General features: G+C 37.5%; 1 protein-coding gene across 2 annotated transcripts in view; it reads right to left on the reverse strand.

Annotated features, from left to right (window-relative positions):
* Positions 1-782: 782 nt before the first annotated feature.
* Positions 783-13,640, reverse strand: part of LOC122811882 (post-GPI attachment to proteins factor 4-like) — an 86,166-nt gene continuing 73,308 nt past the window's right edge. For both annotated transcript variants that reach the window (XM_044084021.1, XM_044084022.1), the window contains one exon: positions 783-2,660. In XM_044084021.1, the coding sequence (XP_043939956.1) occupies positions 1,356-2,552 (1,197 nt within the window). In that variant the 5' untranslated portion in view covers positions 2,553-2,660 and the 3' untranslated portion in view covers positions 783-1,355. The remainder of the gene's footprint in view (positions 2,661-13,640) is intronic.

Raw genomic sequence — 13,640 nt, forward strand, 5'->3', positions numbered from 1 at the left:
TGTTATGCAGACTAGTCATAGGGACTGAGAACAAAGTAATAGGCATAACCAATAGAAAGCTTAACAGAGGATGGGCTTGAACTTCCCTTTGTAATGCAACCCAAAAGGCCACATCCTACAACTACAGGACACTCTCCGAAAGGAGACAGGAGAAAGGTATAGTTCTACAGAGCATTCATTATTAACCCCCAAAGGTAAACACAAGACTTCTCTCAGCTAATGGTAACCCAAGTGAATGCAACTATGGGAAAACCCAAATTAAAACTGCTACAAGGCACTTTTGATACATGCATAAAATTATTAAGTGGCAGATCAATAATGTACCTTACAGCGCTACTTTTTAAACTGTCAGTCAGTTGCAAAACTCTTACCATTAGGAGCTGGTGCTGGGAGTTGAAGACTTCAGACTTCTCTCTTTCTATCTGGTGAGGTAGTGAATAAAAAATGCTGCTATCTGAAAAATCTGTCAACTTTGTTACAGTTGTTTCTAAACAAAAAACAAAAGTCAGCTACTGTGGTTTTCTTGACTTGTGGTATGCAAAGTGCAGGCACAATGAAGTGCACGTTTTCACGGTACGAAATAAAGGAACCATCAAACAAAGTCAGAAGATCCAAAATTGGAGAGTGAGTAGAAAGTAGAGACAATGAGGTAGAAGCTGCCTTAACTGCTGCAGAAATACATCCTGATCAAACTGAAACAGTCATGCATGCTTCCAGTGTTGGACAAACAGAGTACTGAAAGACATGAGACACGAAAGACACAAAAGACACAAACAGGATTGTTTCAGGTTTCCACCCACTTTAGAGGGTCCCTTAAATGCATCATTTAAAATTTCCACATTTGTGACTTGAGAAAACATTTATACTTTCATAATATCTGAACAACATCTGATTAGATCGACAGTTTTCACTCACAATTATAACTCCTGAAATGCACAGAAATTAGTGAAAAATATAGAGATATATGTAAGTGAAACATAATGAGCTCTCCAATGAAATGAAGTACAGATAACATACAGTGTCAAAGTGTAATCACCTAAATTATTTTACGTATTCATAGAACTGAGCAATCTTAGTGAGGTCGGGTAAAACAAAATGTCCACATTCTGCCTGCAGAAGTATGACGGACTGTTTGAATTACAGTGCAATAGCTGGTATCACGGTAATTCACTTTGTTAAATCTCACTGGTTACTAGATCTGGAATGATCATTGACCTGGATTCACTGTGGTTCTGTGACCAGAGAGTGAGGGCTAGTATTGACTAGGAGAACATTAAGAAGCTCATCTTCAATTAATGGCCAATTCTGAGATGACACACATTCATATGTGGATATATACACATTCAATGATAAACTTACAGGAGTTTAGGATCTATTGTCAGTCCTCTGAGAGTAGAAAACAGTCCAATATGTCGGACAAGATTTGGCTCAACAACAAAGGCATACTCATGCCTTTCCCACAAAAATGAGTACAGTGCTGTATCCTTTGCAAATCTACTCTGGCACTGTACTGTATCTAGGTACCCAAGAGCACGTTGAGCTGACTGTGCTGAGAATAACATAGCTTGCGTACAACACTCAGTTACTGGAACAAGGCTGTAGAACTGAGGGGATAGTCTTCGGAGTTCAAGAAAGTAATGACGTCCTACTAGTTCTACAAGGAGCATAATGTATATCATGAAATAAAGGAAAAGTTGCCACAGTTTTTCAGGCTTGCTAAACATTTTCAAATAAAGAAATGTTAAAAGGGACCCTACACTCATGCCCACTCCAATCCATTCTAGGATGCGCATAGGTTCTGGATTAATATACCGCTGGAGTCTCTCAGGATGGAACAACTTTATATATAAAGCATTTTCTAGCTTTGTCTTAGACTTTCGCTGGGTCAAGAGGTGATGAAGAACATTAAAGATGTCATCTTCAGGTACAGCATCATCTTCTACCATAAGAACATACTTCGGATCAAATCGGCTCAGAGTATTATTCATGCAGTACTGATAATCCTGTTTCTCTTTTTCAAACTGGCTGTTGACTTTGAAGCCAAGCAAGTCTTTGGGGTCTTTAAAACGCTCTATGGTGGGGAAGAATTTTTTCAGGACCCTGGCATCTTCATTATGTTCTGGCTCCTCCTGAACATTGCAGAGTAAAATGCGATTACTCCCACAGTGACTGCAGTTCTGGAGAAGTTGGTGGAATTTGGCAACCACTTGCATAAGGTAATGATACTCAGCCTTCCTCTGGACTGTTACCACAGTGACCACCAACCATGGCTTTGGGAAACGTTCGTCCTGTGCTTTTGGACTCTGCAGTATTTCTGGGTGCATTCTTTGAAAGTACTGAACAGCATCCTCTGCCTCCTTCAGGTTCTTTTTCAGGAAGTCATGACTCATGGGGCTTAGGTACCATTTCTTCAGGTAATAGTAGGAATACAGCAGCCTATGGCAGACAACAGGAAGGACCACACCAAATGTGACCACTGTGAACAGAAATAGCTGGAAAGGTGCACTCGATCGACAACAGTACAGACTGATAAACGATCTCCACCACACCATCTTCAGTCACACCTTTCTCCTTAGATTTTACAAGACTGTTAATATGATCCAGCAGACAAAAGCATCCACATTGTGGACAAAACTAACATTTGGGAATCATTCAGTGACCTAAAGAAACCAAAAGAAAAATTTTAGACACATGACTAGTGTATTCTATCCCAAATATGTTTGCCAATTAAGTCAAATTACTCTAAGAGCCCCATTACCAAAGAAAAATGCTGTTAAAGTACCACTCCATAAGAAACAAAGACACAAAGAAAGTTCACATCAAAGTAAAATAAACAGAATTTCCACACTATTAGAAAATGAGTTTGCCTTTGTATTTATAAAGCAGCAAGATACTGATTTATTTATTTATGTTGTCACTAGCTGATGTCTGATATTACCACTATTACACTAAGCTGGTAAGGGCTCTCAGATAACCATGGTTTCTTGTTAAGAAAACACAAATGTAGAGATATTAGGAGGGGGTGAATCAAGGAACATGAGAGGTACAGTAGATCAAGTTAGGAAATAAGAGAATGCTATGTGTACAACAGACTATTGAAAGAGGCAACACAGTGGTAAGGCTATGTAGCCTTTCCTATGGTACACTGGGGGCAGGCTGATATTAAGCATCTTACTAACATGGGAGTAAATAAAAGGATAGTCATCAACTGTACAAATGCTAGAGTATAAAGAAGTTAGAAATAAGGAGGTTCACAAACTGTGGTAAGATTATATGATGTAGTGGGAACCAAGTTCAGCAGTGACTAATGCCACTGTGCTGTAAAGCATTCGGCTGTTTTTTTTATATCCACAAATCTGTTCCATAGCAGTGGTCCCCTACTCTGCGCAGGCTGAGAACTACTCGAGTGCACTTTGACCTTGGCTATTGTGTTTTGATACTGTAGATGGCACTGTTGCCAAGAATGTGCAACAGTGAGCAGTTTTACCATAATTTAGCACTGTGATCACAGATACTGTGAAATATCCTACTTCTGCAAATTGATTTTACCATTACATTAAATTTAAATGTTACTCACCTGTGCAGCATACCAATATAATGGTCCAGCTGAGTAACTTAAAATTTAAGTTCTTACTGAAACAACAGACATTAGAACATAAATATGTTACCAAATATCTGATGACTGAAGGGGAAATGGAAATGGTGGGCCCTGGGATTCATTACCATAGTACACTATTGCATTCATACGAGATTGCCAATGAAAATTAAAAACTGTAAGTGATTCACACATTGGTTGCAGTGCTACTGTGCACATACTGAGGTTTATGAACACAGCATGGACATGCAAATTCTGCTTTCCCTGCTCCTGTTATTCTGTAACAGAGATCAGAAATGCTTGGTCTAGGGATCTAAACTTCTATAATATCACCATACTGGTTTGGAGGGAGAGGTATATCTCACACAGGACACCACTGCTATGGAACAGACTCCTTTCCACATAAAACAAAGTTCATCCCTGTTAATTTTCAAGTAAAACTTAGATCTATGGCTGGGAAACAAAATTTACAGCAGGACTGCCCCCTGTACTATTAATGGACAGATGCAGCTCCTAAATGTTTTAACCCATGCATGGGTGCCCTCAAATTATTTATGGTATGATCCCAGTTATTCTCATTAGGGGTAATATACAATTATTGACCATGGGATGGGTAAGGCCAAACTATAACCAGATGGGAGAGGTTATTTAGAGCACAAAAAGGGAAACTGGATAGGCTTAAAATGGCCCACAAGGGCAGCTAGCCTTATACTTACCTATAAACCTATGTACCACAACAGAACTGCAGCATACCGTGGTGGAGAATAACAGCCCATTAAAGTACAGTGATAGGCTGGCATTCCCTACATAGAAGTGGATATATATATATATATATATATATATATATATATATATATATATATATATATATATATAAATAAATCAAAGCTATAAAACAATATGGCCTGCTGCATGTTCCCGCTTTCAAGATACTGACACTTCATGTAATATGTACATAACACCTATGTCATCCAAGTTATATCCCTGAGAACTACACAAGTGCAGTGTATTCAGCTATAGGTGATAATACTACTAATAGGCAACAAGCAATATGCAACAGCAAGCAATAATGGCCACAGTGGCGCAAACTGGTACTACAAATAACGTCATGTAGAAAGCATAGCAAAGCAGTATAGTCAGTTGTGCAATGTGATGCCAGAAATCTACCATGGGCATATATGACAGCTATCACTGGACTGTAAATGTGCATCATCACCAAACAGCCCACTCTGTGCTAACCATTTTACAATGGTCACAGTTAGGATAGTCAGTCATGCAATGGACAAACCTGTACCTCATCGAAGCTGTACTGATAACTACATCTATATTATTTATATCTATAGGAGTATGCAATGAATAACAAAGGTGGAGTTGGTGTTTGTTAAGTTGCATTCCATCAGGACTGACTCACAAACTTGAATCAGCAAACCTTTGGAATGGGCTTTAACATGGGCCCAAAGGGGAGTAAGTCCAGCTCTCCCAGCTCATATTATTCAATTAGCTAGACTGGAATGATTCTGAGGCTCTATAAAACATGACTCAAAGAAACCTATTGGCCCAAGCCCCCCACGCACTTAATATTCCATATACTTGAACATTCATTATATCAGACATCTTTAATGTCATTAGAAGTGATCAAATAATCATTTGATTTCTTCTGCTGGTGTTACTTTGTGGAAGGTCATGTAACAGTGGGAAGGGGTAATTTGACCTTTCCCTGCCATTGCGCAATCTCAGAATTGCTATATATAGTTAGCAGGCAGCAGCACCTGCAAAAAACAGTAGCTATATTTTTATGTTATTATTTATTTATTTTATTATTGTTGTTTTTAGTTTTGATCCTTTGGGATCGATGTTTTAGCATTCACTGTTTTTGTACTGCGTACAATGCATGCCAATGCATGCAGGCAATCTATATCATGTTAACAGGAGAGGTATTGTAATTTCTTCCTGTATGACTCTTCATTACAGCAATGATCAGCCACATCTATAGGAGTAAAAGGGATGCAGCAAATCAAACAACTGCAGAGAAGGTAAATATGCCATAAAAACAGAATAGTCATAATGTGATATACAAACTTGAGGGAACAGTGACATTCCTGTCCTCACCATTCTACCTCTCTGGGGCTCACAGTACTTTGTGGAAGCATTGCTCACATAACATGGGAATGTCTCAATCCTAGTTGAGATGACGTCCGGTGGCCACCAACATATCAGGCCCACGACCAACCCTCATAGCCAGAGGAATGTTGCCAAAGAGGACATGCCCTACAAATAAATGTACCTTCCAGTCAGTCCACACTAATATCCAGTATGTTATGCTTGCTGCTGTTTTTAATAATATGATGTAATGAGCAAACGTGAAGATGTCTAATACAATGACTATGTGAGCAACATGTATTTTTCTGCATGTACATCTTGCCATGAAGCCTATTAGTTTTTCACATCCTGTGTTTGCACTCTATTGTAGAATTAAATCCAGTAACAAAAAGGCACAGCATGACCATCCAAGTAAAACAATGTTTATTACTTCAAGCTTTCAAATGTAAACTCTTTTTCAAGAATAAATCAGTGCATTAAAACCACAGAATAAATATAGAACACCAGCCAATCACATCACATCACATCACATATCTCAAGCACATTATATGGAAACAGGATTTATACATCCTATAACACAAGTTAACTTTATTTTAAGGCATTTGGGACGTGCAATAGTGAAAATTTAGTTTACTTGGCTAACTGTGAAAACTGTTTGTGTTTGTACATTGGAAAAACTAACTGTAAATTCAAGGAGAGAATTGCATCCCACTTATCTGATATAAGAAGGGGGGTTGAGACAAATTCACTTAGTAAGCATATTTTACATTGTGGAAATGAACATACATTTAAATTTAGGATACTGCAGAGAGTTTGCAAAAACAAGAGGGGGGGCATTGTGAATGCCACAGAGAGAGCAGAATACAAATGGATAAACTTTTTTAGATCTGATGTCTATCCAGGGATTAATAAAACTAATAGTATTAAACCCATTTTGAAATTAAGGCAAGCATATGTTAGAGTATTGCAGTTGTCCTGTGGAGCTTTTTAGGCAGTAATGAAATTTGTTAAGTTGACAATTGTTTTTAACAAAGTTTTTTAGTGAACTAGGCGTAGTCAACTATATTAATTATGTAAATTGTATAATTATATAATGTGTTTATGAGATATGTTATGTGATTGGCTGATGTTCTATATTTATTCTGTGGTTTTAATGCACTGATTTATTCTTGAAAAAAGAGTTTCAACTCGAAAACTTGAAATAATAAACCTTGTTTTACATGTATGGTCATGCTGTGCCTTTGTGTTACTGGATTTAATTGTGCTGGTTTACCAGTACATTTAGCTGTTCAACACCTGCTTCCTGGACTTTGTTTGCACTCTCTTACAGAGCTGTGGTATAACCTATGCACGACTGTATACACCACCAATATGGTGCCCCCTTTCCCATCTCATGACTACATCCTGTGCACAATACACATTTGCTGGATTTTATAAAAAAATTGAAGCCCTGATGCTGACTGAATATACATGTACACTACATTGTATTTAAACCTTATTAGCACACTTATCCACTTCCATGTCAGATAATATAAAGTCTGGGAAATTCATAAAGCAGCATAGTCCTTTTACATGTAGATTACAAGGTAAGACTTCACAGTAATTACCTTGTTTACTGTTCCAATATATGCAACCACTGTTTTCTAGTACATCTATTGTGCTACCTAGCTTTGCAATACATTTCTGTAGTGTGCATTCTAGGTGTTTTCATACAGTAGCTGCTAAGAAAATGAAAATTTATTTCACTGTACATGAAAATGAGTTCCTCTGAGGTCCTCAGGAAGGGGTGGCCAGTTCCACATTGAGTTGGATAACAGCTATAGAGGGAGGATGGTATAATGGTTTGGGTGTTTACCTTGCAGATACAAGGTGCAAGGTTTGAGTCTCACATGGCGTAACTGGCTAGGCTTAAAATAGCCCAAAAGGGCAGTTAGCCTAGTACTAATCTAGGAAATCTAAGAAAATCCTATAAGGACAGGCAGAGCTGTTAGGCTAGGCAGAGGTCACTGCTGATGCAAATGTGGTGGACGGCCAAGGCCACATTCTGAAAGAGTACCACAGCAGAGTAACACATCGGTGGGACAAGGCAAAAAATAAATCATAGTTGCTGCAAGCTGCCCTTCACCATGGGGGAAAGGACAGTGGAAGAAAAAATGCTACTAGCTTCTGTTTCAAGGGTTGCCCTCACAGATATCACAAGTAGGCTGGAGGTTTACCCTAACGTGCATCTTGTTTTAAAAAAGCCCTTCTCATAACACTATCACTATACAAGACAGCTCACAGATACACACACTAGATGTACCCCTTACCTAATCCTAAAATACTCGCACACACACACACACACACACACACACACACACACACACACACACACACACACACACACACACACACACACACACACACACACACACACACACACACCTGCCCAAATACTTTAACTTTGTCGACAAACTGGAACTTGCCCAAACCAGCGTCTGTGCACTCTTTCACTCAATAATTACAGTAACTCACTGTCACACAAATGTGCTTCACCCAGGTCAGCTGTAACCATTAGGGCATATACAGTCCCAAATAATTACAACTAAAGTGACCGTTCATAAAAAAAATTACACATTTTATCAAAACATCAGTCCAATAGATTGCAAACAGCAACCACATAAGTACTCGTGTGACCCTAACATTTACAAAATAGTGACAACAGGTCGTTGACAATAGCTATGAGCTAGCATGTCTCTAATTCTGCACCCATTTCAATATGAGACCATAGGAGCTTCCTTCAACTGAATGCACATGTACTCACACCCCAACAATCCCCAATGTTTTTTACATCATTAATTCTTTTCACAAGATATTGCACTTTAATACAAAAACAGAGATTTTCATTCCTTCTCAAAAGGACTCATGTTTTACTATTTTGATTTTTAATTAATTAGCTGCGTAAGAATGCTGATCCACAGACTCCATTCAGGCATAGCCTATGCCTTAGGAAAGGCAATATGCAAGGAATAAAAAGTTATAAATACAAAATAAGTAAATATTTAAATAAGAAATTGTGTACATTGTTTACAGAATTCAAGTCTATAAATACAAAGCAAAAACAATTCTATAAGAAATAGTACTCCCAGCTTAAATATTTCAAGTCTAAGAGGTCTAATGAGAGGCCTGCTTTCCTTTACATCCACGGGTTCATAGTGCTTGCATAAAGAGCAGGCCCAGTACAGTAAGTCCTTTAATTAGCCAGGTTGTGCAAGTGCCATTTACTGAACTGCAGAGTCCACACTCTAGGCATAAATTATCTTTCAGCAAAATTTTTACAACAAAATTGCTATCAGTAATGTCAGGCACAGACCCTTCACAGTACAAAAACACTACACTATACATTTGAGCAATATCAAAGATCTAACTTGGTGTATGTGTACTGTAAAGGGCCTGTGCCAGGCATTACTGATTGCATTTTACTTGGTAGAACACTGCTGAAACCTAATTAAAACAGTTCATGTACTGGGCCTGCTCTCTAAACAAACACTTATTCCTTACTTATCACATTTACAGATGCACAGTTATGACTACTGTCTCACATGATGATGAAGGGAGATGAAAGAGACAGTGAACTAGCATAGCTACTGAATCAATACATCATCTTAAGCTTCTAGAAAAAATAGGAAAGCAGGATACTTTGCCATAAGGGAGCTAGGACAGAGTGGGATGACCAATGGACAAATAGCCGGATAAAAAGGGAGGTGGTGAATAAGAAATGGGACATACTAAAGGAGGACATGGCACAAGCACCAGATGAGCTCAGAATCAGTGACCTCAAGAAGATCTTTAACAGAAGTGCGGAAGTCCATACAGACTGGAAGGAGTCAGATGAGATACCCTTTACAAGGAGGAAGAAAGGAAATTCCATGGTACTATGGATGACTGGTCTAAGAGCTATTGCAGAGAAAGTCATAGTGAAGATCTAAAAGGAAATCTGTTTACTTTTTTACAGGATATTAATCTCCAGAACAATAATCACAGATTTCTGGCCAACAAGACTTTTCAGTCAACCTTAATATAGCTGTATGACAATGGTACAGAAGAACTTTATAGTAGAGCAGCAGCATATGTTGTGTATCCATCCTTAGCAAGGCCGTAAGGCCTCTAATCCTGTCCCACACAGGCATTTGCTAGAAAAACTGTATGAGATGGGATCAGAGTCAAGACCGAAGAACTGGACTGCAGCATATTTGGAAAGCATGACACAGGTTTTGATGACAGGACCACTGTCAGGAGAAGCGATTAGTAGAATACTGCAGGACCCATTCCTGAGTTTAACACTCTGCAGTGTGCTCATGGCATGTATATCGGAGGGAACAGAGAACATATTCAAACTTATGTAGATAAGATAAAGATAAATGCAAAAGAAAAATATGAGCATAAAGCCTAAACAAGGACTTGAAAAGAATGAAAAAGGCAGAAAGATGGCAGATGAGGTTCACTGCAGATAAATACAAAGCACTACACTTGGAATCAATCCTAATGTGAGGCAGAAAGGTTGGGAGAATGGAACCCCATCATCCTGAACAACCACCCTCTCCCACCCTGGAACTTAACTGACAAATCTCTAGCTTAAGAAAACATAAAAATGAACCCACCTGAGAAATTAAAACATAAAGCTCTGTTCCTGATTTATACAATAATGCAAGGACAATAGTCTTGGGTTTTGTGTCTTTTGTTTAAAACACAGAGGTGTGGAATACAAGCTTTTCATCAAAAGGGAATAAAAAAAACTTTTATTTAAATTCTAATAAAATATTTGAAGTTGCACTTCTAGCGATCTGCGTGGCGATAACTTTTTGGCTAAACCATGGACAAAAAAGAAGTACAAGAAAGTACCTACATACTGTCCCCCCTACCCCCTGTGTTATTTGACCCTGCCCTACCCACCATTTAGATATTAAGCTAAAAGTTTCTGAAATGCTAACCATCCAGTTTGATTTTTTTCAACCCTCCCACAATTTCGCTGTTATACTTTTAAAAGGCTGTTCTTCTGACTTCCTCCCCTTATTATTCATTTATTTTACATTTGTTAACTGGGAAAGTAATACTGGCATGTCCTTTTTCAGCGCAGGCCTGGGAGGAAAGCACCAAGTAAACAGTAAAATATTACATTAGACATCTGATATACAGTTAGATTAAATGCAATCATACATAGTATACATGCACTTTTCTATTAAAAAAGCTGTTGAAAAAAAGAGTTAAACATCAAATACTTCAGAGAAGAATGGGATATATATACACATTATAAAATAGCTGGTAGGAAGAAATATGTATAAATGATAGCTTGGATAGGGAGGGTACTGAGTTAAAGGGAGAGAGAGTAGGTACAGATATGAAATAATGAGCAGAAAGAGGAGGGGTTGATAGTAGTAGGTGGCACAGGTCAAAGGTATGATAAGTAGGAAGGTTGCAGACTATATATATATATATATATATATATATATATATATATATATATATATATATATATATATATATATATATATATAACCCATATATATATATATATATATATATATATATATATATATATATATATATATATATATAAAATGTATACATATATAGAGGAATAATACAAAGGTGTAAAGTAAGATGGATCTAGAAAAGGAAAAGGACATTTAGAGAAGTATAGCGATATAACAGAAGAAATGATATTGGGAAGTAAAGCAAGGAAGGAGAAGTAGTGGGGTGGGAAATGAATAGAGAGAGAGAGCTGTATAAGCAGATTGAAAGGAATAGTAGGAGATTAGTCTGAGTTGTTGCAGTTACATAACCAGAGATGCTGAGGATGAGATTTTAAGGCTTTTTTAAAGGGGTAAGGGTAGTTATAGTTGTAATGTGGGGGGGAGCTGTTCCATTGCTTAGCAAGTGAGTTGCTGTAGAGGGAAGTGCCAGCGGAGTTACTGGTTTTTGTTACCTTTAGTAGCAGTTTCTGATTTGATCGTAGAACTCTAGCTTTAGTGCTTGGGCGAAGTAGGTTTTGTAAAGCAGGGCTTTTGTCAGGGCAGTGAAGAAGTTTGTGGGTTGTTATAAGTTGGTTATAAAGAACGAGATTGGGAAGTTCCAGACAATCAAGAGCTTTTAGAGGAATGCAGTGATGTGTTCGATGAGGCACATTTGTTGCAAATTTGGCAATTTTATTATAGCAGGTTTGAAGAATGACAAGGTCTGATTTTCTAGGATTGGTGAATATTGGTGATGCATATAAAAGTGTAGAAATAAGGTGGGTACATGCAATGGTGGCTCTGGTAAACTAACTTCAGAAGTCCCTCACATTCCTCTTCCATTGCTATTGCCTGTTGTGTAAATTATTTAAGTACTTTCCCACCCATTGTTTTCTATATATCCATAATACTAAGTGCCCACTCAGCAAACCAGTATTGCACTTGAGTAAACCTTCCTTACTACAAATTGTCTCCAGTACATTAAACAGCATTACTATCAAATCTTAGCACCATTTATTTATCTTGATTTATTTTGTATCATTTGTTTTCTGGAATAGAGCACTGACCTCAATGAACCTTTCTCAGACCCAGTCCGGGAGTGGTGTCTGGTTAAGTGACTTGCTCAGAGTCACACAATTAGGCAATCTAACCTAGTCTCGTGCCAAACCCCAGAGACCACCCAAGGAGAATTATTTATGACCCATTCATGACCTACAATAGCCCACCTCAATACAGGTCCAGACAACATGAATATGTGATTTACAAATGTCTCCATAGCCAGGTGTGTAGATATGGACATCCTGAGACAATGTAGCAATTGTCTCATTTTCACAGACAATCATTTAATCCTTAAAGAATCCAACATAGTATGCCAGAGATGCACATACACAATTTCACTGGAGGCAAAAATCTTGCATACAAACAAAGGTTGTCAAGAACACACACACACACTACATCCACCACACACAGAGACAAACCTATGCTGAGGCACTAAAAAATAATCTTCCCAAACCTCAAAAGACAATGTCTGTTATCAGCAATCTTTAAAGCACTCACCAAAAATGGCACCCAACACCACACATATGCCTACATGCAGTATAGCCCCAACATCAAAGTCCATAAGGCAAACCAACACATTACTAGAACCAAAAAGAATCACTGCTCAAATGTTCACCAAAACACCAAAATGTAGAACAGTTTGAAGAAAGCACAAATCCGTAATCCTCACAAAATGCTTTAATAAAACAACTCTTCAGTCCAATACAATGCAGAAACAATAAAATTGACTATGCAGTCCACTAACGCAATTACACCAGTACTGCGTTTTCGTTTAAACAACTTCATCAGATGGAGACAAATGCATACCTACACAAAAACACTCCATATATACTCATCAAAATAAATGAACAATTAATTAATTAAAAGGGAAAACAAGATGCTTAAGCATTTAAAGGGCTAGAACTCATAATGCATTCAACACATACATTAAATATAATAAATTCCCCCCATACTATCCTATTACTTTAATAAATTAATAAATTAATATTAATACCAAAACTTAATAAAAACTTTGTAAAAACTTGATCTAATAAAAACATACTAAATTCTTTAATACAACCAGCTAAACCATTGCAGCATGTGGTATAATATACTACCAAAACTTTATAATATAAACTGATTTTGATACACATTTAGAATAAAGTGGTGGAATAAAATAAAATATAGTGGAATAAAATTATATAAAATGAAAAGACTTAAAGCTTAGCTGATCTCAGCTTAAGTACAGGTACTAAAGAGATGGCATCATTTAAACCTGGAGGTTTATTCGCCTCCAAGGAAAGCTGCCACAACAGCTCTTTATATTCAATCGAAGTTTCCCATGGGCCACCCCTTACATCCTTTTCCACTACTTCCAACACAAAGAAGCTAAATTTAGCTTCCTGACAAATTAA

Source organism: Protopterus annectens, chromosome 9.part0 (assembly GCF_019279795.1).
Source record: "Protopterus annectens isolate FY-2018-M chromosome 9.part0, PAN1.0, whole genome shotgun sequence".
NCBI classification, from domain to species: domain Eukaryota; kingdom Metazoa; phylum Chordata; order Ceratodontiformes; family Protopteridae; genus Protopterus; species Protopterus annectens.